Source organism: Metarhizium brunneum, chromosome 4 (genome assembly GCF_013426205.1).
Source record: "Metarhizium brunneum chromosome 4, complete sequence".
Lineage (NCBI taxonomy): Eukaryota > Fungi > Ascomycota > Sordariomycetes > Hypocreales > Clavicipitaceae > Metarhizium > Metarhizium brunneum.
The window spans coordinates 3,898,179-3,922,981 of NC_089425.1; the positions used below are offsets into that span (position 1 = coordinate 3,898,179).

Here is a 24,803-nt window from a genome sequence, read left to right on the forward strand (position 1 = left end):
TCACCCAAATGTCAAATAATTCCCTCTCCCCTCTCTCGCTCCTTCAAACATCATACTCCATAGTACTTCTTACAATTTGATCGTAAGGACATTAATGAATTCCTCTCCGGGCCCCATTTCACGTTCCATGAGTTCGATGTTGTCGCATGCCTTCGCCGTCTTCACAAAACGCAACCCCTGTCGTTCGGCTAGCCCGTGAGCGTCGACCAGCACCGCAACCATTGCCATCCTTGCTCGGCCCCTGATGGTCAGACGGAGCGCACGCACCCAGATGAACTAGTACTACTCGGGACATGCTACTACCTACTAAGTAGGTAGTAGTAGTTGCAATCTTGAGCAAGAAGCAAGCAGGTTAAATGCTGCCAGCGCCGTCGGACATGGAGGTCGAGCTATTAGTGGTCATAAGCTATCCGACACCCGGTACGGAGCACAGGGCAATGATAGACAGACTCTGTCAGCTATTGTACAAATGACTCAAAATTTACCATTTACAGTCAGTGGCAGAATATATTTGGCCACCAAGAAGTATACACACTAACATTACAAGATATTATAGTATAGCGCCTTTGCTAGGTACCTGGCCTGATTGAATACTCTTTGCCTTCCATTGTATGTGAAATCAGCCAGTCAGCCAATACCACCTCTTCGGAGCGAACGTGAGTCTCAAACACGCCAACTAGTCACGCTCAAATTGCTTGCGAGGTTGATGGGATGGGAGCGGCGAGCGGCCAGACCAGTGTAGGGCCGAGCGAGTTAACCGCCTGGTCCCGTTCTGAACCCTAATCAAGAGTCGCCCTCAACTTCACCGGTATTGCAGATTCTGCAAGAACTGGTTGCTCTCGTCGCCCACGTTCATCACTCAACGCAGTCGACATCGCCGGCGGCTTTGTTGCCTACTGCTTCATGTCATCTTCTAGTCCAGACTCCAGAGCGTAAATGTTCGTTCCGAGAGACCAGGGCTTAATACGGAGCACCCTTGTCCGCCATCACGAGTGTGGGTAACTCCCGGTACCTGCGGCCACTAACCATGCAAGCCATGCTCACCCTTCATTTCCCTTCCCGCCGATCTAGCCTCGCATTGGACGCCTGCTGGGGAGCTTCGATGTCAAAGTGAGCAATTTGACCAGTCAACGCTACTTTTGGGCAAGCCTAATGTGGGTAACCAAGCCTAGCATGCCTTTCCTTGTTCTGTGGAGTCTTGTTGCGAATTAAAAAATCAGCCAGCTGCAAATCGCAAAGTGTCACCAGTAGTACGGAGTACTCCGTACTCTGTACTCCATTAGAGTTGATAATGTTAGCCTGTCCAATGCTCGCAGTCTCTGCCCCTCGCCTTGTGCTCCTGCCTCAGGAGATGGCGCGGGGATAGTACTTGAATTCAGCAAGTACGGAGTAATGCTAGGATACTCTACAATGTCGCCTAACCAAGGCCAGCTTGTGAGGCGGGAACAAGACCGCCAAATCACGACAACTTGCACGGAGCTAGACAAGAGGGCTTAGATTATATTGTATACGACTACTCCGTACTATCACCCAAATGACCTCCATCGGGCCTGTCGCTGACCAGTTCAAAGACCCAGCACGGAGTAGTTATTACCATAAAGGACCGCTCAGGTCGTCGTGGGCGTACTCCGTGTGTACCTGGGTATGTATGTATGTATGTATGTATGTATGTATGTATGTATGTATGTATGTATGCACATCATCCTGGTTTGCTGATCCAACCGAGACAAAAAAACTATTTCAACTTCCTCGCACGACCAAGCCATCGGAAACGAAATGAGCTGCCGCTGTTTATGTAAGTGGCTCGTCTCGGCACCTCACCGATCCAACCCAGCCTCACCACTTGTTGGCTCGGCGCTTAACGGGCTGTGTTCCCAGCCAATCGATGGTGCTGTCTTGCGGCTGACAGTGTACATGGGGCACCGTCCGTGCCAGTAAGCAGCATCGAGATGGGTCACCTGGACAAGAATTGAGAGAAGACAATCTGGGGCATGTTCTTGTTATTGTTGGTGTCTTTATTGCGGGGAAGCTGCCATGTACGAAGTACGTACTAGTAGAAGCAAACATGCATGATGGCCCGAGGCAAATGATGCCCAATCTTGTCTTTGGCATGACTAGAGTTGGCACTTTCTTTGTATGACTCTCGAGTCCAAGATGGACACTTTGTTCAGAGCATGCTTGGTAGGAACAAGTATCTCTACAGTTTCAAACAGCGGGGTAGTATACGGAGTTACTTCGTCCTCCGTCATTAATGGGCATTAATATGTCATCTATCAACTCATGCACAATAGTTACGGGATGTGAGGGAAACTTTATTCAAAACGCATTATCCACACATGTTACACGATCTACCTGCCTGAAGGAGGATTTCATTGGTTTGGATCGTATGTTTTCTTCGGGCTGCCCGGGATTGTGTCTTGCGCATAAGGGCACTTCCAGTTCCTCCCTAGTGGTGAGTACACCACGATATGTTTACATACACGCAATGCATTATTTTTATTTTGACGAAAAAGCAATTAGGATATCCAACAAACTCGTGTTAATCTCATATGGGAAATGATTTGTCGAACTACTCCATGTGATATATCACCCTGACTCCGCATCTTCAAGACAGGCATCTTTCCAGAAGCGCGGCTAAAACCTACGCCAGACTACATACATTTTACTGTATGTCAACTAAAATTAGGTTTCCCGTCCTAAAACCAACATCTGAAACACTTATCCAAGGGCTGTCTAGCTTATTCCCCCACACTCCACTGCAATTCCATATTGAGCTTTCGACATGTCAAAAATCCAAGGTATGTAGGATAGGTTTCTCAACCCTCGCAACGCAACTGACGAGACTTCACCAGAAGCCAGGCTACTCATTCCCACCTGGGGAGCAATCACTCTCCCCCGAGATCCAGTACTGATCACGAACACCCTTAGTTAGGCCAGGCTTCTGTTCAGGCCGAACTATTCTTCTGGATGAATCTATCGGTCACGCCTCCATTCGGACATTGACGTCAGACGCGCTCAGCCACACTCACCTCCCTCCCTCAGCTTCTCACCACTCCGACTTGATTCCGCCCTTTCACCTCACCAACCACGCGTCATCTTCCAAACTCCAAAAATAAAATGACAGACCAAGAGCAACAAAGGAGCGGCGTTGAGCGCCAAGTCACCACTGAGCCAGCACGTCGACCCCCTTCCTAACTCGAGTAAATGACCATGGCTAACTGTCACAGGCGCCGGTGCAGCCAATGACGAGTGATGGCGATGCCTTGAGACTCCGAGGCGGGGGGCACAGGCCTCTAGACGAGGTATGTCATATTGAAATGGAACATGAGCATCTTATCTGACTGGATAGCCGAACCGTCCGAGTCTGCGCGGCATGGGCCTGAGATTTTGCTGTCTCGAAAACCTGCGGTGCTGTTGAGGGCTTCTAGAGGATGTGTAAACGGGAATGGATCATGGGCCGTGTAAGACGGCTTGATAGCGTCTGGGAGGGTAAAATGTCATGATGATATTTCTGGCCCGTCGCTCCATGGTCCCTTGCGAAGTGCCTCTTGCGTAGAATCGAGTTTGTTGCCGTCGACATAGTCCACGCCAGAAACAACGTGGTCATTTGCCATGTGGAAATCATGTTATGGCTCCCGCTGGAGACACACTTCACGCACGTTCACTCCCACAAAAGTCCATATACAGGAAGCACAACGGCGTTACACGACTTCTGGACGCGGGAAACTGCCGACCGAAAAGTTCCCGTCACCCGAACCCTTGCACAGGTGCTCCGTGCAAGACCAACTTCCACCCAACTCGCATCGCCGAGGGTTCTGTACTCATCGACCCCGACTTAGATCCATCCAGCCACGGACCTCGCGGGAGTCGTGGGCTGACTTGCCGTGCGCCAAGTCTCAGACATACTTGTGCGTCATGTATCTGGCATGCTGGACTTTCCCGAGACAGCAATGGACCCGTGCTTTGGCAGACGCAACGGCCGCTTGCCGTTTTGTGCTTCCCGTTTACCGCCGTTGACGAGCACCGCTGTACTGGCTGTGTTTGTATCAGCAGGTAGAACTACCATTTCACAAAAGTGTTGCCTGGCGCCGGGGAACATGGTACTGCAAGGCTTTATATTGAGCCCCCGGCACCCTGTGCCATTCCGTCTACCAGGAACTCAAATTGTTGCTGTCGAAAGAGTAAACCACTACTCTCGAAAAAAGCCTCCGTTAAGGACCGTACGACCGGCCGGCGGCACAGCCCTAGATACACCGGGTACTAATGATACTCACCATCTACGGAACCTCACCGCAGCTAGCACGCCTCGGCTTGCTCTCCAACCCGTCCAACTCACTTCACCCGGCCACCAGCAGCCCAAGGCCGGAACAGAATGCGCCGCGAACCACATTCCAACCTAGCCCATATCGCCCGCCTCCCAGCTCAAGCCAAGACCACGTCCTTCCCGCCCGCAAAACGCCTTGCACAACCACGACAACAAAAGCCAAAATACTACCACCCCAAACGTGACAGGTCCACAGCCCTACGCGATCTCATGCAGACGAGGCCTGAACCCGTCCAACGTCGCCAACCAACCGTTGGGCTGGCACTGACACGACCAACCCTTCACCTCACGTCAGATCTCTATCCCCTCACGCCCCTCCACCAAGACCGCTCCTCCCCGTCCATCCTCGATGCCTGTTTCCTCTTCTCTCCAACGGACATAGGACACAGACGTTCCCCAAAACACCACGTGAACCGACTTCCGACAGGCATAGCCTCTCTCTCCTCCTCAGCCCTAGGCCGTCAGACTCCCAGCATCCCCCCTCTTTCCCCAGCCTGGGCCGAACGCCCCGCGGCCAGCGACGCAAACCGACGCATGGGGAACCTCTGTACAGAACTGAACTAGCAGAAGGAGGAAGGAGGGAGGAGGAAGGGGGGGAGGCCTGTCCCTCTCAGACAAGTATCCTGTACGGCAAGCACGCGGGCAGCCTGGTTCCAATCGGGACATCATGTTCCATCTCATGTGAACCGCAGACATGAAAACCCATGTACGGAATACAATGAATGCTTGCCCCCCCATGGATAGGGTACTTTGCGAGAAAAGGGGACATGTGAATAAGCCTTTAGGCATGATAGTTCGCATATTATCGCTCATGTTGCGTCCCTCACATGCTCACCCTGAACCATGGCTACCGCAACAGCCTGGGCCTTCTTCACATCTTGACTCAGTATGCACATGTAGTAAACCAGGGGCGGCACAGACCAGGGAGTAGTATCAGGTATCAGGGAATAGTCATGTCGGTCATTATCATCTCATCCGCAAAAAGAATATCTAAAAAAATTCTCTCGAGGCGCCGCCAAATCCAACACCCCGAGACGGTATCAAGTTTGCGCCTCATTTTCGTCCGACCCAGATCTCTCCAATCTTCCCATGCTTCCCCCTGCGGGATGGAAAATAAAAAACCCCCAATCCAATCTGAGAATACCAACCCCCAAAAAGCCTCCGAAAAAAAGAAATAAACGTTGTTCGTCAAGCCTGCAACAGGCTTGTTGCCCATCCATGAAATAGGTACGGTACATACTTCAAGTTAAAAACGTATTGACCAAAGCTAAAGGCTGGCCCCCTGAGTGTGGGAAAAAAAAGAAAGCCCCTCTGCTGAAAATATGCTGTCGCTGTCGAATGTCGTCGTGAAACTGGCCGTTACATACTCGTGGTAGAGTCCATTCTAAAAGAAACAAGAGTGGCTTTCAAGGCTGTACAATGACGCCGCCGCCGCCTCTTCTAGAGTAGGCGTCTTGCCGCATTTCCTCTGGCGTCACCGTGGCTCCGTAGAAACCGCCAGCATGTTCGCCTCCAGAGGCAGCGCACGCCAGGCAAACACCGCCCCCGTAAACGCGGGTATGACGAGTCCACCCTGCGCCCTCGTTGTCCAAGACTGAAATAATCTCGCCCTGGATCTTCACTTGTCGCTGGGCTTGGCCATCGCCGAGAACCTCGGCAGCACCTGGGGGAGGCGGCGGCAAAAGCGGACTAGTTGGCGGATACGAGCTGGGTGAGAAGGAGCTATTTGCGCAATCCACGTCAGACTTGAAGGATTGCTGTGGGGTGGGAATTCCAATAGGCAACGTTCTGTGATAAGATCGTCGTCGTGGTGTAGTTGGGGAGTCCACATCGGACGGTGGTATGACTGACGAGGTCGAGCTCATGTAATCCGGGTTAGGCTGACGCATGAAATTGTCCACAGCATGAGGCTGACCCGGGGCAATGTTGAAGACGGCGGAGCTCAGCTCGGGTGGTGTTAGTGGTGGCGCAGGGGGCAATCGCGAGATAAATTGCCTGGGAAGTGCCTCAGCCCCAAGACTCCAATTTGGGTCAATGGTGAGCTTGGTCTTTGCAGCCGTGTCATGGCCGTCTCTGGCCACAGCGCCCCTGTCCTTCATCTTGTCCAAGAAGCCGCTGCTGGTGGCTTTTTCATTGAGATGCCAAGCTGGGCGACGAGGATCTCGTAAGTGCGCTGGCGCAGGTGAGGCGTCTCGGCTGTCCGACTGTGATGACAACCCTTTTCTCCCCCGTGTCAGAGCATATAAACGCTGCAACAAGAAACGGACAATGACAAAGACGGCAAAGATGGCAAGGCCAGTCCGGATCCTGTCCAAGGTGGGTTGTTGCGCTTTCAAGTAGTCGGCCATGGTCAGGGAACCGCTGGCCGGTGTTAGTTCACGATTGGTCACTGGCGTCGCTGGCATGGCTGCGCAAGAGTCTCCTGTGTGGCGAACCTTGGCGTCGTCAGCAGGGGTCCGGAACAAGGTGCCCGCTAGCTCTATTCTAGTCACGTCAGACGGGCGGTTGTCGTCTGCCCTATGACCGGGAGAATGACGAGGATTGACGGAGGATTGGGGGCGCTGCACGAAGCAAATCGACGTCGAGAATGGCAAGTGGTGCAAGCGTCCGCTGCGGGTTGAATCCCTACTGATCCGCGACGATTGGATCTCCTCGTCGCTTGGTCATCGATGTGCAAACACCTCGTGATGCTTGTCAAAGGAGCCGGGCGGCAACAACTTGTCGTGCTTCGTTGCTCTGGAGTTGGGCCCGTCCAATCCCAGCCGTTCCCCTCAGTGTTCGACGGTACTTTTTATCTTGTCTATCCTGTTTCTTTTTTTGGGCAGAACGGGGCCGGGCGGTACACTGCGACGTCAAGATTTTCTTTGGCTGGATTTGTATATCCAGATGTCATGTAAGTGTTGAACAAGGTCGTCTTCAAATCGATAGAGTCCACAGTGGGCCGCCAGCTGGGCTCGACGTGAGGATGGCTTGGGGGAATAAGCAGAGTATCGTCGGACTGTCCAGATGCCCAAAGTCGGTAATGAGGGGATTCGTATTACTCCATGTGCCGCAAAAACAGAAGAGTGCCTTTGGAAATTGGCCCTTGGGAAAACCAAACAGGCCTTTGGAAGGTGAGATGACTTGACGGAATTCCCTCCAGCCAAGACGCGGCGCATGTTTGGGGCGCAGAACCTTTTATGCCATGGCCTTTTCAGGTCGCTCCATTCCTCGCCAGCAGGACGAGACTTCTGTGTAGGAAACATTAAGGCACATCCAAGGCCATGGCACTACTAGCTTGCTATGAACCCACTTGGGAATGAGGTAGATGTGGTAGTGCGTCGACGCCAGCCGTGGATGCCACATGATTCAGCTCTGAATGTCAACGCCGTCCAGCACCCAGCACAAGCTTGACCCTAGGGAAAATTCTTAGCTCCCTCGTGTTGGAGCGAGGGTGACGGCAGAAGCGTGATGGGCGCACGCCCAGGCACTTGACCATGTTTGATTCCTTCTGGCATCATGCCCAGGCGTCTATTCCTGGTAATTACGTCAGGTACATCTGGGGCGCCGGCCGGGCCGCTGTGTTTGATTGTCGCAAAAGTCCACTTGACAGCAAATGCAATCTGCGAGATGGCGGCATGCATGTTTTCGCAGACAAGTGCTCCGTATTGTCGCATGTATGTACAAGCCAGGAAATAATGGCCAGGTGGTTTGTGGGTCAAGATTGAAGGCTGCAGCGACAGGATGGAACATTGAAGCATGGGCTTGCCCCAAGGTGCCCCAAGAACGGAGCAGTCAGCTCGCCATGGAAAATGGCCATCCTGGCAACGGCGAAAACGCGCGACATGAAATCTGCAAACACGTTCCAGATCCGCCACCCGTCTGCGTGGAGAGAAGGCCAAGCCGATGGCCATCGGGTTATACTAGTACATACATACCTAGGTACCCTGGCTTTCATCCATGGTTGCACCAAAAGGCTATTCGAATGGCTTGCTGATCCGGCTGGAACTGGTTCCATCTTGTGCTGGCGGCTGCCCAAAGGCATTCGGGGAGCCACGGCGGTCGCGGGGAATCATGACGAGACTCTCAGCCCGGAGTCTGAGTTGGAAGTCTTTTTCTGCGCCCGAGCCACATCCGGCGTGTCAGGCGTTTGCTGCAAACTCCAGATGTCCCCAGCTGAAATGGGTCAATTCAAGGGCTGGGAAGCACTGTGCCCCCTCCCTTGTCTCGTGGGCCATCGTTGGGCAAAACAACACAAAGCGGCGGTCGGCAGAGATTGTGGTCCGCAGACGGCACATGGCAGTGTCGGCGAGCTGATGCAGCGGTGCAGTCGTGAAGCAGAGAGTGGTCCGGAACGTCGCTCACATTGTCCGCACCAGCCTTCACACGTCTGGCGCAGACATTGTCGTGCTTTCAGCTGGGTTGGACCAAGCCAAGCCGCCTCGTGTGGTGGTTTTGTCGAGGCCACATGTCGAATGTGGGGCCCAACAAGAGCACATGCACCAGTCGGCTGCCTATTGTATGAATGTATAAAATTAAAAGGTGCCCTGCGGAAGGCACCCGGTCGAGTATCTTTTTCCCCCTCTTATTTTGTTTTGAGTTGATGGCATGCGACGGGTATGTGGTGAAACGCAAGAGCATCTGCCGATATTGTGTCGAGCCCCGGTGGGAAGGGTGATGGAGGGCTTGGGCTGAGCCAGGCCCGTCATCCCTAGTTAGTAGTTGGACATCGTTTAGCCGGATGAAACAGTAGCCTCCTCGCACCTGGACAATGGAAAGTAAAGATGGAGGACGACACAAGACGGCGACCGGCAGCCACTCTGTCGGACGTGAAACCTGGCAATTCGCGGTGCATGATGTGGGCATGCCGAAGTTTTCTCAACTGTGTCGGCTCCAACGACTCTACGGGCTTGGGTCATCAATGCAGAGTCGCTCTGTATGCAAGTGCACAAAGTTGCGTGCAACATTGGATTCAGTTCAATGTTCATGTTCCAGGAGGCCGAGGCAAGACTGCATTGCATCTTCCCATCAAATGATGTGAGTCCGTGACGTGAGTCGGCAGCAATGGTTGGCTGTTGTTGGGAAGGAGCAATAGTCTAGTACAACTTGGACGACAAGCCCGCCTACCCAACATTGAATGCTGCAGTTCGTGCCTGCCGTGGATATGCCAGGATCGTGTGCCCACGGACATGTCCGGGTTCGTATGAGCTATAACGGTCAACTTTCCTCTGTCAACTGGTCTTCCTCTCGATATTGTCTACTGTTGCTTTTGTTTCTACCACTCGAGCTCCTGACTCGGTCATTGTACGGCAGTCAAGCTGTCATGACTAAATCTCAATCTCTCAGCCTGCCACGCCGCAACAATGGCGGCCCCTTGTCGAGCAAAGCATATTGACTGTACACACACACGCACACACACAGCATATAAACTTTGACGGCAAGACGTCGTTCTTCAAGCTGCATGCAGCTGCATGTGCCGGTGGGGATGCCGCAGTCCCTGACGCCGGTAGCGAATCAAGCGCAGAGCACCGAGTCGGCTATGACGACGGCCTCGAAGGCAGCATTGCTCGATAGCTGGAGCACCGACCCGGAGAGCCGATCAGCCACCAACCCTGACCAGCTGAAGCACCAGAGTTGCCTGCCCCAGACCTCAATCGATTGATCCTTTGCCGCCCTCTCCATCTTCTAGAACCTCTCGCCACGCCCCGATTTTCTTGATTATCTGTCCCCACCGATTTAACTGGTTTGGGCTTTCTTTGGGCAGCAATCTTGTCCATGATAGCTGAGTCGCAACAAACTGCCCGTATGTACGGAGTACAACCAGACATCAATAACAGCCCACCACGGCCCCAGAGCCAACAGGCGGGTTGGCGACAATTTGCCATCAAGAGACCCATTGTTGTGCATCTTGACCGGGAACGTCGTCCGAAGCAGACATTATTGATGTCTGGTCCACTGTGTCGACCGACCGCACCAACCCTTCAAACACCTTACAAAGTTCTGTTATCACGGTGCTTCCGGATAATCCAGAGACGTGGCTGGACTTCAGGGATTTCAAGCATGCACTGACCTGACATGGACTAACATTAAAGTTTGGGTAGCGTCAGCCGCTGCGTGGACGAGATATGCCAGCATTCCGGCTCGCCAATTGGGCTCTGGCTATGACGACTAGAAATAATGAATCAGGTGAAGCCGAGAGGAATCATGGTCAGCTGCTGCATTTGCTATTTGCACCTGTGCTGCAATGTGTGGTTCGAGTCAAGCGACTTGAGCTTGCAGACTCGCAGGGATAGCCGTCTCAGGATTCTGCGGATCAAAGCTCAACGGCAAAAGACTTTGGCATATGGCGAAACTGGCACATGTCGTTGCTCTTTTCCCCGTAGGTGACGATGGGAAGGACATCAAAGTTTCTCCCTACATACTCCGTACAACAGAATGACATCCTCACGCCATGCCACCTCAACCTCTTTGAGACGGGCGGACCAATGGCGAAGCCGTCTTGAAATTACGCCGCTTGAACCAGTTCTTGCAATTATACCTGCCTACCTAGGTAGTTGGCTCTATTCGTAGAAAACTGGCTTGCAGGCAGACGCAACGTTGGGCACCAGCAGTCATGACAAAATCGACACGACACAATCCATATGCCACTTGGTACCACCCGGGCGCGGGCAATGCATGTATGCAATGTATGTATTCAAGTCTCAGCTTGTATGGATTGTACCAAGTTCTTATCTTTGTATAATCTCGTGACTCTCGGCTCCGCCCTGGCCTCCAGTCGACGATGCACATAGGTCAGCGGCATGCATCCCAGCAATACGCACGCATGTAATACATATGGCACCATGTCAATCCCACGACACGACTAAGCTGCGAACAAAAGGGAAGCGTAAGAAACACCCGTGGCGATGGGGCCGGCGCGAGCCTTTGTAGCCAATCTGGCAGACTGACTCAGCCTCCAGATGTCAACGGTCCTTTGTCCACTTCCGACGTCGCCAAGAGCCTCGGAAACTAGAGCAAGCGGGCAGGTCCTCTTTTGCTTCAAATGCTATATGTAATACTAATATTTACCCGCCGCAGCACCCTCTCCAAGCCGCTACCGATCAATGACCAAACCTCTCATTACATGATACGACGCGCGCCTCGCTGATTCAAGGCCATCTACTCCGTACAAAGTACTCCGTGTTTTGTGCAAGTACGTGAAGCCATTTTTCTCACTGCTCAGCTGCTCCGTCGTCAAACCGTGCCCCCGAAACCCCAGCTCGCCCATCTCGCATCAAGAGCCTCAACACTGCGATCCCGCTGCAGCACAGCAGATCACACACACCCCCACCCCCCGCCCTGCCGTCAATGTCTCTCACTCAGCCAGCCCCAGCGCGCAGACAAGTCCCATACGGAGTATGTACAGTACATATGTACTCCGTATATACAAGTCCTACCTGAACTCACCCTCCCTCTCCCCGAGGTGCAAGACTAGCATCATCTGTCCGTATTCTTGCGCATTGTTTTCCCTCCCTTTATTTATTATCCAGCAATGCTAAATACTAGAGTGAGCGCCCAGGCCGCGCGCTCTCACCTGACGACAAGACCATGCAGGTCGGGACGAAGCTCAACTGGTTAAAAATGGCAATTTTGGCGGACCAACCCAAGCTGACGTGGGGGCAACGTCGCCCTATTAATGGCTAAGAAATGTGGAGTGTCGAGAGTGCCCCAGTTTCAGCCTCGTCAGTGACCCGGCGCGGGTCCATAAATAACGCCCTGTCAACTTGTGCAACTGCAACACGTACTCCGTACTCCGGGCCGATCTGGGAATCCCTCCGACTCCGCTGAAGAAAACCAAAAATAAATAACCAACCAACCACTCAGGGAATTTATGCCCCGGGGCGCAAAATGAAACGACGGGGTCTGATGCTTTCTTTAGATCTGGTGACGACTAGGCTTGCGAATTTACTGCTTAGCGTCGACTGGAGACCGGCTCAGCCTTGTTTCCTCGTCGACAGCTTCAACAAATACATCTACTCCGTACATATCATGGCGACATGGAGTGTCACCCAGCCGGGAGAGAACATCACTGCAGCGCCACATGCACGTAAGCTGCACCTGCAATCAAGCCAGCCGTTGCTCTGCATGCTCGGTGGAACCATGCTATGCCTACTCCGCAAAAGGAAACAGGAATTGTCAAAAATGTGTGTATCGCCATCACTGACTAACATGCAATATAATAATCCTCGTTAAAAAAAAATCAATCCACTCCACGACGCCGCCAGACCAAAAACACCGCCAACACGCCGCTGCCATGGACAAACAAGCTTCGCCACATCATCACTTCGTCACTTTGCGCACATGTCTCGACAAGGGCCGCGCACACCCCTCCCAAATCCAAGTCTTCCGGGGATATCAAAGAGACATGCCTCCGACAGAAAATACATCCTCAAGCTGCCCCGGTGTTCTTGTACACTATACGCCGCTGACACCAAAGTCCATGGGGTCGCCTGCCGATACCATCGCGCCATCCACGTCATTCACGTCTCTTTCTTCCTCCATCATTTCGATGAGATTGTCGAGGTTTGAATCTAGCATCTCGCCGTCCTTCTGATCCAGGCATCTCTTGAGCAGCTTTCTATACTTTTCAATCTTGTCCCCCGTCCCCACCATGCTCAGAGCGTCCACATAGTCGTTTTCTGCCTGTCGTAGCTCGCCGATTAGTGAATTGAGTTGACGAGCGAGAGCCAGCCTCTCGTCGTACGAGTCGTTTTCGCCGTTATCGCCATTGACTCTGTTCATGTCGCTTTCCACCGCTTGATGTATATGGAGTCTGCTCTGGTGCGTAATCAGAGATAATACTTGATGTTTGCATCTGTTTGCCTCGCCCATAATCTTGGTAGCCTCATCATCCGTCTCGAGTTGCGCCTCCAGCTCGGCAATTTGCTGGTGCGTCGCGTGCAGGTCCGCCTGCGTGTTTGCCAGAATGCGCCGCGCCTCGGCTTCCGCCACGTCCTTCTCGTGCCATTCGTCATCATAGCTCTTGGCCAGGTCTTGAAACTTTTCCATGAGCAGCGGCGCAATCCGTGACTGCACTGTTGTTGCGGCTGCCGACTGGAAAGATGTCGGTGGCTTCTTCTTGTTGTCGGCAAAGGCGTCTCGGAATGAGGCGTGCCTCTGCGAGTCGGGTGCAAATGGCGAGGACGACCTTTGCGGCCCACGCTCCTTCTTGGCAGCATTGAGCTCCATAATCAAGTCTTCTGCTCGGATTCCCTCGTTGTTGGCAATATCTGTCGATGCATTGCGGCCGAGGAGTGCGCGGATACATTTGCGAGCGTTTCTCTGGGCAGCGAGATGCAGTGCCGTGTTGCCTTCATTGTCCTGTACGTCCAGCATTTGTTGGAAGGTGGAGGGATCCACGTTTTCCTGCAGCCGGTTCAGAATGAGATCCAAGTAGTACCGTGAACAAGACGGGCTAAAGACTCTGCCATTCTTCATCACGGCAGCGTGATGAATCACTGTGCAGCCGGAGTTGTCTCTGGAGTCTACCGTTTCGAATAGCTCCTTTAGCACCGCAGGAAATGATTGTTTTTCGTAACAGTTTGTAAAGTTGACAGACCGCATAAATGGAGTTTCCCCGCGTATGTTCTTTACTGCGATATTTGAATTGAAACGCTTCAGCTGCTTGATGACGTCGACATCACCCATGGCAGATGCCCAGTGCAGAGCAGTGTGGTTTTCAGCGTCGATGAGCCAGTCTGGTTGGAAGTTCGGCGGCGGGTCTGGTTTGACAGCAGGCTGCTCGTTCCTAGAGAGCAAAAAATAGTCCAGGAGCTCGTCCCCGTACACCGCATGTTGCTGTTCCGTGAGGTCTTGCATGTGCTCTTCCCTCTTTCGTTTTCTGTGACTCGTTGGCATGTGGGACATGTCGAAATGATCGTCGTCTGCCATGTAGGATGCTGATGCTACAGTCAAGTTGTCTGGTGTATCGTCCTCCCCCATCAGAGTGTCTCCATTGTCAAACTCTTCATGACGTGCCATGACAGCGCCTGCGCTCGTGTGAGATAAGGAATGTTGCGTTATATCGAAGCTGTATAACTTACCCGCACCCCATTTCGGAGGCGGTGGAGGCTGCGCCGGCTTGGCTTTGGATGCCTTCGGTTTGGTTGCATGTCTGGGTGCTGGCGGGGGACTCTCGTTTCCAGGGACAAATTCAAAGATGAGTCGTAGTCGGTCGTAAATGCTGTGACGTTGGGCGAGGGCCTCGCCAGAATCGAGGGGGATCCAGGTCCCTGATTTATTCAATCAGCAAAGAGGGAAGCATGCACAAAGGACGACTCGCCAATTTTGTATAACCAACCTTGATATTTGCCGTATCCACCTTGAATCTTTTCATGGACGTCCTTTTGTACGTCTCGTTCCAAGATTCTGGTTCGTGCTGGTTTATCGAAGCCGGCAGCCTTTAGGATGTGTGTCGCATTGATCCAGTCATCATGTCTTCGTCGCATCACATGTTCCTTCAAGTCGGCTCCGAATTGGAATTCATAGACGGGAATCTGAGAAAATTGTGAGCGAGAAAACCGAGACGCATTCAAAGCACAGATAGAGAAAATTCGAAAGTTGGATGGCCTAGTCTTTGAGGAGCCGTGGTGGCATGGTTGGTTTCAACAAATTGCTCAACAAGGCCAAAGCCGTAAACGGCCGGCGGCGTGTCGATACTTGAACAAAGACCATCAATCTATGGAAGGATTGGGGATTCTTACACCACTGTAGGTAGCACTGTAGATGCCCGGACCGGCACTGACCGCAGCAACGCCGGCTTTGACCATTTTGGTTGTGGATGGGGAAGAGATTGCGATTTTATACCGCCATGCAATTGGAGATGCTGAGGCTAGAACTCGGGAATTCGGAGCGAATATCGAATGGAAAATGAACAAGAAGGTATGTCCACTGCTCAGAAAGACGCAGCCGGGAAGAGGGATGGTCGCTGCAGCCAGCAAGTGTACAAGTTTGTTCTCATGGGCATCAATGGGTTCGTTGCAAGGGTTGCAAGGTGTACCTTGAAATTGTTGGCACGTCGACGACGCGGTCCACGTGGAGAGACGCGAACCCACGCGCTGCACTTTAAGTGGTTCCTGCCTCAGGCGCCGCTGCTTCCCGACCAGTCGTCGTCTCCCTTCCGCCAGAGCACGTGATATGGCTTGACGGCCATTGAGCCACAGAGTGGCGTTCTCCTGAAGCACAACGGGCACTGAGACAAGGTCTGGTTGTGCTGAGGAGCCCGGTGCTCCAAGCGGGTTGGTTAGCTTGTACATACCTGGGTACAAGCCAGCGCGTGTCGTCGTGTGAACTTCATAGCAAAGCTCCATGTGTCGTCGTCGGCGATTAACAGAACACGACCGGCCAAAACACGACACGGACTGGCATATCGTTTGGTTTGACGAAGTACGAATTCGGCAACTCTTTTTTGTTCCGCATCTTGATTTTTATCTAGTCTTGTCCATGCAGTAAGCTTCGACGCCCAGACTGCGCGCGACGACATTCGGTCAGGGGGCCGCGAGGACGTCAAGGCAACATTGGAGAGAGCAAAGCGCCTCGAGACAAAGGCAGCAAGTCAATCAACATCAGGCGGGTTCTCAAATTCAACCAAACACCAAAACATGACGGAGATACTACACAATGCCCCCATTGTCTTGGACAATGGTTCGGGAACCATCCGCGCGGGTTTCGCCGGCGACGATTTGCCCAAATGCTTCTTCCCGTCGTGGGTGGGCAGGCCAAAGCACCTCAGGGTTCTTGCTGGCGCTCTGGAAGGCGATGTTTTTATCGGCCAAAAGGCCGCCAGTGAGCTGAGAGGCCTGCTCAAGATCCACTATCCTCTGGAACACGGCATTGTCACAGACTGGGATGATATGGAGCGGATATGGGAGTACGTGTATGGCGAGGGACTGAAGACGTTGAGTGAAGAGGTATGCCACCGACCGAGCGGGCCGCGAGCTGGATCAAACCTAGGATATTTGCTAACAACAAAATCCAGCATCCCGTCCTGTTGACGGAACCTCCTCTAAACCCCCGAAGCAACCGTGATACCGCCGCACAGATTCTGTTCGAAACATTCAACGTCCCCGCACTGCACACATCCATCCAGGCTGTTTTGTCATTATATGCCAGCGGTCGAACGACTGGTATTGTGCTGGATTCTGGCGACGGTGTATCGCACGCGGTGCCCGTGTACGAGGGGTTTGCCATGCCCAGCAGCATCCGACGAATTGACGTGGCAGGACGCGATGTCACAGAGCACCTGCAAACACTGTTACGGAAGAGCGGCTATGTCTTCCATACGAGTGCCGAGAAGGAGGTGGTGAGGCTGATTAAGGAGAGCGTGTCATATGTGGCGCACGACCCGAGGAAAGAGGAGAGGGATTGGATTGGGGTGAAGCCGAACGAGAGCAAGTTTGCCGAGTATGTCTTGCCCGATGGGCACAAGCTCAAGGTAATTCCGCATGCCACGATATATCCCCTCTCCTTGGGGACTTGAGTCAGCTAACCGGGGGACAGATTGGTCAAGAACGATTCAGAGCGCCGGAAATCCTGTTTGACCCGGAACTCATCGGCCTCGAGTACCCTGGCGTCCACCAGATTGTGGTGGACGCCATCAACAGGACAGACCTCGACCTGCGCAAGTCGCTGTACGGCAACATTGTGCTGTCGGGCGGAAGCACATTGACCAAGGGTTTCGGCGACCGGCTGCTAACGGAGCTGCAGAGGCTGGCAGTCAAGGACATGAGGATAAAGATTTTTGCGCCGCCAGAGCGGAAATACTCGACATGGATCGGGGGAAGCATTCTCGCTGGACTGAGCACATTCCGCAAGGTAAGCCGTCTCTTTCCCTGAGCATTAGCCGGCAAACTGTGAGACTGACGAGCACGCAAAGATGTGGGTGAGCGTTGACGACTGGCACGAGAACCCGGATATTATCCACACCAAGTTTACTTGAGAGCGAGCATTACATGGTTTTGACAAGGGGCATTTCGGCGGCCATCACTCGCACCGAGAATGTAGGCCCCATGCCGACATGATGATGTGGTATGGCGCAAAGGGGAGAGAGGTAAACTTGGGCGGAGTTGTTTTGGGGCCGCGTCTAGAGCAGCTTAATGATACCCTGATGGATGCCAGAGTATGAAAGAAACAAACCAAACGCCAGAGAGATGCTGGCGAAACATGGTGTTGAACAAAGTGATTGGCCGGCCTACCAAAAAGTCCAACTCGAAAGCGGAAGGTTGTGAGCCTAAAGCCCATGTAGTCAAGTAAACAGGCCACCCGAGATGAACGATTCAAGCCGGATATATATCATCTTTTCTTGTCCATTACTTGATTAATCGGATAGTAACTACACACCGCACGTAGCGGGGGGGAGGGTATATGAAAACAGTTCACCAGATGCAAATATGCGCGCTGCGTATGCTCTGAGGTCCCCCAACATTAAAAAAACACAAAACGCCAACTCGCTCACTTCCATCGTCTCAAGTAAAATCACTTTTTGCCCCAACCCAGATTGATCCCAAAACACCACTCGTAAAACGAAAAGTCGTATTTCACTCCAAGACCCCCTACTGGCGTCCCAACGAGCTCACACGACTCCACAGCTTGGCCGTGGAGCTCCCGCTGCTCCGGACGCTCGACGCACAAGACGAGCTGGACGCATCGCTCTCCTTGCGCCGGTAGACGTTGCCGGCGCCCCCGCGGCCGCAGTACCCCACGGGGGCGCTGTCGCGCGCAGCCGCGCGGCGGACGGCGTCGTCGAGCGAGGCCGTCGCCGGGGGCCGCTCCGAAGCAGAGTGGGCGTTGCCCGCGCCGCCGATGCCGCTGAAGAAGCGGGATGGCGAGGGTGCCGCGGCCGACGACGGGGACGACACCTCCCGCGGCGGCGCGGCCTGCGCGCGAAACGTGTTGCCCGCGCCGCCGCGGCCGCAGCGCACGTAGCTTGTCGTGGAGGGCGCGGGCTCGGTGACGAGGTACGGCATGGCGGGACGTTGTTTATATCCAGTACTTGGGGGTGGTGGTGGTTTGCGCTTATGCCAAATAACACGACGGGGGCACGTGGTGATCAAGTCGTACGCGGCACGCTGTGGTGTAACTGGCGACGTCAATGGCAAGGAACGGCTTTGCGAAAAGAGGTACACTGAACCAAGTCTAGCTGGTCAATCGGTTTTTTTTTTCTTTCTAGAATGGCAACAAGGGAATGATATGGTCTGTCGGTGAGGTCCAGAGCAGGGCTCACGACTTATAAACGGCGTCGACACACACCCCAAAGCCCACTCAACTTGCTTGCCCCTCCCAGACCAGGTCAGCCGACACAAGGAAAGAAAAAAAAAACCAAACATACAAGGGAGGAAGGGAAAAAAAAATTGCATAAATGACCACTAAAACGCTTGGCTTGCTTCCCCACGTTTCCAACCCAAGGCCGCAAAGTGGAGCGTTGGTGGTGGACAGCAGCAGGTTTGAAGGTGGCTCTCGTCACGCGGGGGGGCGTGGATGGGCGTGCGTGTGCGTGCTCGCCCCTCTTTGCGGCGTCACCTCATTGTGCCATTGAGGGGAATCGAGTTCCTATTACCCCATCGAAATGGGCGGGAATGGCGGAAGATGCAGATGCGCCGGGGACTGAGTCGCCCGGATGCGAGCAGGGCGACAACGTGAATCGAGCATTGGCCGTCGGGCAAGCGCTCGCCCTTAGTACAGACGACGGTGGGTTCGGGTCACGGTCTGTTGGATGTTTTGCTGGCCTCGTGACCTGGTTGCTGTGCTGGTTTTTTGCACCATCGGCGCCTCCCGATGCCCAGGTCGCCGCAGCTGTATGATTGGTTACGAGGACTGGTCAGCCAACAGCAAATCTTGTGGTTCGACGTCGCGCCTCAAAGTGGCCTACCAACGCACACGGTGCGCCATCTTCAACTAGAGCTTGCAAAAGACAGTGACCCAAGATATTGTAATCACACCAGACCTTCTATTACTATAAGAAGTTTCCACGCTACATCTTTCCCGTATCGTAGGCTCGCCGTCTCGTGCCGTGAATGCGTGCTTGCGGCCGTGAATCAAACTTAAAAAAACCCCCCCAAAAAAAGAGGTGGCACTTGTTCGACCCAGTCAACCGACAGTGGATGTCGATACCAAAGCTGCCAGCAAAAGAAAAGAAGAAGAAAACGGTATCAAGATTGTACAGGTAGCTGCTGCTGTTAGCCTGTGACCCCCAACCCCCTTCCTCCCAACGCCGTAAAATCATCCCATCATTTCCAAGTCCTTCAAAATAGCAAGTAGTGCAAAATGATCTTGCCAGACCACATGTCCATGTCTCAAATTAAACCGCCAGGCTTACAGCCAGGCTCGATTCATGTCATAGATTGGTTTTTTTCTTTTTTTCTTTTTTTGGTGCTTCATGACATTGGCCGGTCAAACACCCACGCTCATCCACCCAAAGATACCGCACGCAGACCCCAACACCAGGATGGTCAGGATACCAGCGCCGGCCTTGTCGGCAGTCGTAATGGGCTTGCTCTTCTTCTGGGCATCATCACCACTACCACCAGCGTTGGGGTTGCCCTTGGACGTTCCCCCATCCTTCTCCGTCACGGGAGCCTTGGCCTGAGGAATGAGAAGGGACATGGCAGCGGAGAGGGCTGCCATCTCCTGACCAGCGCCAGTCTTGCCGTCGTAGACACCGCTAGCCCACTTGAAGCCGCACTGTCGTCCCAGAGCCCCACCCGTGCATTGCTTGACGGCAGCCTCGGCCGATGTCTTCAAGACTGGACGGATTGTCTCGGCAGTGTAGGGCGCGAGTTGTGTAATGGTCGAGTACCAACGATGGAGGAAGCCTTTAAATGTAAGCATATCCGTGGTGCAAGTTCCTGCATTTTCGCACGATATCTCAACTGCGATTCCCTTGGGAAGAAAAGCCTCCATTCCGTGTTTGATGAGTCCGTCCAGTCTTGCCTTCCACGTCGCGTTTCCGTTTGTCTACCCAAGGTTAATAATGATGACTTGTCATGGCGCACACGTGCAATTACTCACATAGTTGTACATAAAGGCAACACCTTCTGCAAACACGGCATTATTGTAAGAAAACTCAGCCCTGTTAATATCTTTGCAGCCATTAGTCACCTTGGCGCCGTCGTAGATGGCGTAGTTTTTATTGTCGATGAACCCAATATTCCACATCCAATCCCATGTCCTGTCGGCCCAGTCCGAGTAGGTTGTGTTGCGGGTATAGCGAGCCAGACGGGCACCCATGTTGAAGAAGCAACCATTGGCGATGCTATTCTTGTAGTCATATCCGTTGTTGGCAAAGGGAATCTGCCACCGCAAGCCACCACCGCAGGTCGAGTCGTGGCGATCAGGACTGGCTTGGGTGTTGAAGACGGCCTGCGCAAGCTCTAGCCACTGGGGCTTATCAGATGGAGGATCGGGGAAGCCATTTTCGGCGGCAGTCATGGCGGCCATGCCCCAGAAGCCTTGGTCGTCGTTACCCAAGGATGCCGTGACGTTTCGAGGCATGTAATCCTTATTTTCGCCGACTTGAAACAGCATTGACTGCATGATCTCGTTATTATAAGTTGAATCGCCCGTCCAGTACCAATAATCGATTAATGTCCCCCACATGGCACCACCTTCCCACCAGTAGTAGTCACCAGCGGGCGGAGGACCAGGTAAAATACCGGGCGTCTGGCCAGTTAAATTGCCTTTATAGTATTGCAACATATCCCATGCAAGAGTGGAAGAACTTTGCTTGATGGCAGCTGAAAAGACGAGCATTAGCATTGCCATGGCTTGACGAGCTGACGTCGTACAATCCTAGGCGTGGACATGGGCGTGGTCTTACCAGTGCTGTCAATAGAGAAAGGTGATGTCTGTGCCTGAGCAAAGGCCGCAGCGGCCAGGAGCATAACGCCCGTAGGACGCGGCGAGATGGACGGCTTCATGGTGCGATGCCAAATTCCACGTAGTGGCCGTTGAACGAGGGTGTTTGTTTTGACGAGGTTTGGGTGCTGAGCGAGTGACAGTCAAGCGAGAGTGGGAGAACTCAGAGGGCACGGTACTAGACGATGGTGCTCATGCGCGGCACTGTTTAATCGGACCTGAGCTGCCGTGTGAGGTATTAGGACGCACGAGGCGATGGCAGCGTTGCCAGGCTAGTCGCCGCAACGATGAGGGGATTCGTGTCGACGAGAATGACGGTAGTTGCGGGCCTCGAGTCGAGATTGCAGTTGGATGTCGTGGAATAAATGAGCGAAGAAGTGTTGGGCGAGTCGACGGGAGTCCGTGTGGTCAGGGGGGGGATACATGGATGAATGGGGGAGGAGGGAAAATGAATGAACCGGGAACATCAAGTGCGAGCGTGCATTGTATGAGGATGGATGTACAAGAACTTGTGTGACGGTGTGAGTGGGTGGGTGGCAGTCGGATAGGCGCCAGTGACCTGGTTCCAATCATGTCCAGTTGTCCCAAAATTACAAGACAAGCATCCTGGCGGCAATCCTCTACACGATCAAACTGGCATTCAGCCGGGCCATCTTGTTACCCAGCATCGCAATCATGCAAACTACGCCTGGAAACATAGATGAGGTCGTCTTGGCCAACGTCCCCAGAAACAGGATCGATGCCAAGCATCGCTTGCCGCATTACCCGATCGACACAAGTCTTGTCCCTTGTTTTGGCGCCTTGGCTGAGCTAGGCCAAAGCACGCCGCCTGTGGATATGGAAGATGGACATGGCACAGCCATTCCTCTCGCTTGTGCCTCCAATGCCTGGTTCAGCGTTCCCTGAAACCGCGTGAGCAACCCTGCAAGTGTTGCTCGAGGTAAATTCGCTTTTCTCCATGCTTGGCTCCATCAGTTCTTGATCTGGTCTGTCTGGTGCCTGCAGAGGCCGCATGACGTTGACAAGCTGTTTTCCTGCTGATGTTGTAACTGGCGACTTGACAAGGGTTGGCCCAAAGACCGTGCCACCTCATCATGACGCCCTGATGAGACCATCGAAAGAGTCGGGTCTAATGTTTTGGTAGGATTTTGCCCTGCTGGTGGCACCCAGTCAGCCGCGTCACAAACACGTCCATTTCACCTCGGCCCCTGGGCACTCACAAAGGACCCACAAGGGTACACGGTCCGACTTTGATCCCGAACCTGTCCCTTCAGCCAATCATCATCTGGAATTCGAACAAGGGGCACTTCTTTGTGTGTGAGCTTAATGTCAAGCTGTCCTCAAGGCTCAAGATGCTATTATTACATTCCACACACCTGAGCAGCATCAAAGCGCCCCGTCCACCCTCCACAACGTCTTCCATTCGCAAGATTGGACTGCAAACCTAAATATATTCTGGGGTGTTGATGGACTAATATTCAGTCCCGATCCTAGGTTGTATTTTTGTTCCTGGCCCTCTCCCGGAGCCGCATGCACCATGAATCACTACGAGAAGCAGGGCCTCAATGAGGACAACTTTGGCGCAAAAGGCAGCATTGTGAGCGCATTCGACGCCTTTCGTAAGTTTTGCATACGCATAATGCCTTGACCTCATACTCACTCTGCATTCCTTTAGCCAAGTCAAAACCCGAATATGTCACCCGTACCGAAGGTGGCGGCAAATGGACTGTGGCCATGGCAGTCGTGTCCGTCTTCCTGCTTTGGGCCGAGATCGCACGATGGTGGCGCGGCGCCGAGTCCCATACATTCGCTGTTGAAAAGGGAATTTCACACTCGATGCAAATCAATCTCGATACCGTCATCCTTATGAAGTGCGGCGATTTACACATCAACGTCCAGGATGCTGCTGGCGACCGCATCCTGGCCGGCTCCAAGCTGAACATGGACGAGACGAGCTGGTCACAGTGGGTGAACCAAAAGGGTGTGCATAAGCTGGGGAGAGACAGCGAGGGCCGTGTCATAACCGGCGCAGGGTGGCAGAACCTGGACGACGAAGGCTTTGGGGAGGAACACGTTCACGACATCGTGGCTCTCGGCCAGAGGAGGGCCAAATGGGCCAAGACGCCTCGAGTCAAAGGTCCCCCTGATAGCTGCCGAGTCTATGGAAGCTTGGATTTGAACAAGGTGCAGGGTGATTTTCACATAACGGCTAGAGGCCATGGGTACCGTGGCCAGGGTAGCCATTTGGACCACGAACGTGAGTAACTATGCTTGTGAATACTCGCAGGGGGAAGAGAAAGAAGAGACTGACAGATGACGCAGAATTCAACTTTTCACACATCATCTCCGAATTGTCCTTTGGCTCATACTACCCATCCCTGGTGAACCCTCTTGATCGCACCTTGAACATTGCCGAGAACCACTTCCACAAATTCCAGTACTACGTCTCCGTGGTGCCAACCCGCTACAGCGTCGGCTCCAGTTCCATCTTTACCAACCAGTATGCCGTTACCGAGCAGAGCAAGGGCGTGTCTGAATACAACGTTCCCGGCGTCTTTGTCAAGTACGACATTGAGCCCATCCTGCTATCCGTAAACGAGAAGCGCGACGGCATCTTGATGTTTGTCGTCAAGCTCATCAATGTGCTTTCGGGCGTGTTGGTCGCTGGGCACTGGGGCTTTACGCTGAGCGAGTGGTTCCGTGAGGTGATTGGCAAGAGGAGGAGAAGCAGTGGCGGCGACGGCGTTTTGGGATCCAAACATGGCTATGACGCGTAGGGCAAGGACATGGCGAGTGATGGCGCGTATGAAGATGAGGCATTTGTATTTCTGGGACGGCGTTCAAAGCATAGTTTTGTATAAAAGCGAATACTCCTTTTTGCCTATTCTTGGCCTACAACGGGATGTGATGTGCAGTTGGAAACATGCCACTCAGCCCTGTCTTGATATATGCATCTCCCGTTTCCAGATCTGCCATTTTCGTAGAAATAAACCCCTCACACATTTCGCAGATTTGCCAGACAAGCCGAGCTTGAGGGCTCCTCTCTTACATATGAAAAATGGCGCACAGCTGACAGGCGTGCAACCTCAGGGCTGCCCACCCAAAATGGCGTACCTGTTGGCCACAAATCCAAAGCCATGTGTATCTTGGAGTAGTCCTGCACCGCCTAGTACTCATTGCCCGTCAAGACTAGGCGATGATCATGATGGAAAGGGGCCTTTTTCCAAAGTCGATGGCCGTTTTGTAGCTAGATATTGATACGTTCCGCCTGACCATCCGTCCCCGTACGGCGCAAGTCGGTGTGGGGCCGATCTCGGTCCGGCCACTCACGTATTGGTCGGCGTCCGAAACTGGCAGCCGTCTGACTTCCGACTCCCGGCCAGATTCAACACTTGATATTCCACAGGGTGCACGCGTTTTCCATCACGCTATACACACGAGGTATATATATCCACGCGGCTGAAAACGGACAAGAATGTTCCCAGACAAGTCCATGTAGTCGTCGTCGAGGGCAGGACGTCTGCCATTCCCACGATTCCTCTTCGCACGTTGAAGGGCCGGCTGCCTGTCGCGACGCAGATATCGAACGCGTGTGCCGGGTGCGCCGCCT

General features: G+C 53.3%; 6 protein-coding genes across 6 annotated transcripts; 2 read left to right on the forward strand and 4 right to left on the reverse strand.

Moving 5' to 3' along the window:
• Positions 1 to 5,730: 5,730 nt before the first annotated feature.
• G6M90_00g078750 (uncharacterized protein) lies at positions 5,731 to 6,729 on the reverse strand (the record flags this gene model as incomplete). The annotated part of the gene is made up of 1 exon (XM_014689747.1): positions 5,731 to 6,729. The coding sequence occupies one exon, from the start codon at positions 6,727 to 6,729 to the stop codon at positions 5,731 to 5,733; it is 999 nt and encodes a 332-aa protein (XP_014545233.1).
• Positions 6,730 to 12,757: 6,028 nt separating this feature from the next.
• Positions 12,758 to 15,111, reverse strand: res2 (Cell division cycle-related protein res2/pct1; the record flags this gene model as incomplete). Its single annotated transcript, XM_014689746.1, has 4 exons — positions 12,758 to 14,331; positions 14,386 to 14,574; positions 14,643 to 14,838; positions 15,046 to 15,111. 4 exons carry the CDS (start codon positions 15,109 to 15,111, stop codon positions 12,758 to 12,760), a joined length of 2,025 nt encoding a protein of 674 aa, XP_014545232.1.
• An 831-nt stretch (positions 15,112 to 15,942) lies between these two features.
• On the forward strand, positions 15,943 to 17,279 carry ro-4 (Actin-like protein; the record flags this gene model as incomplete). The annotated part of the gene is made up of 4 exons (XM_014689745.1): positions 15,943 to 16,251; positions 16,320 to 16,775; positions 16,841 to 17,155; positions 17,217 to 17,279. The coding sequence occupies 4 exons, from the start codon at positions 15,943 to 15,945 to the stop codon at positions 17,277 to 17,279; spliced, it is 1,143 nt and encodes a 380-aa protein (XP_014545231.1).
• Positions 17,280 to 17,892: 613 nt separating this feature from the next.
• G6M90_00g078780 (uncharacterized protein) lies at positions 17,893 to 18,306 on the reverse strand (the record flags this gene model as incomplete). The annotated part of the gene is made up of 1 exon (XM_066131093.1): positions 17,893 to 18,306. The coding sequence occupies one exon, from the start codon at positions 18,304 to 18,306 to the stop codon at positions 17,893 to 17,895; it is 414 nt and encodes a 137-aa protein (XP_065987117.1).
• Positions 18,307 to 19,729: 1,423 nt separating this feature from the next.
• On the reverse strand, positions 19,730 to 21,255 carry DCW1_6 (Mannan endo-1,6-alpha-mannosidase DCW1; the record flags this gene model as incomplete). The annotated part of the gene is made up of 3 exons (XM_014689744.1): positions 19,730 to 20,293; positions 20,348 to 21,072; positions 21,156 to 21,255. 3 exons carry the CDS (start codon positions 21,253 to 21,255, stop codon positions 19,730 to 19,732), a joined length of 1,389 nt encoding a protein of 462 aa, XP_014545230.1.
• Positions 21,256 to 22,730: 1,475 nt separating this feature from the next.
• erv41 (ER-derived vesicles protein 41) lies at positions 22,731 to 23,970 on the forward strand (the record flags this gene model as incomplete). The annotated part of the gene is made up of 3 exons (XM_014689743.1): positions 22,731 to 22,812; positions 22,869 to 23,450; positions 23,516 to 23,970. The coding sequence occupies 3 exons, from the start codon at positions 22,731 to 22,733 to the stop codon at positions 23,968 to 23,970; spliced, it is 1,119 nt and encodes a 372-aa protein (XP_014545229.1).
• Between the last annotated feature and the right edge of the window lie 833 nt (positions 23,971 to 24,803).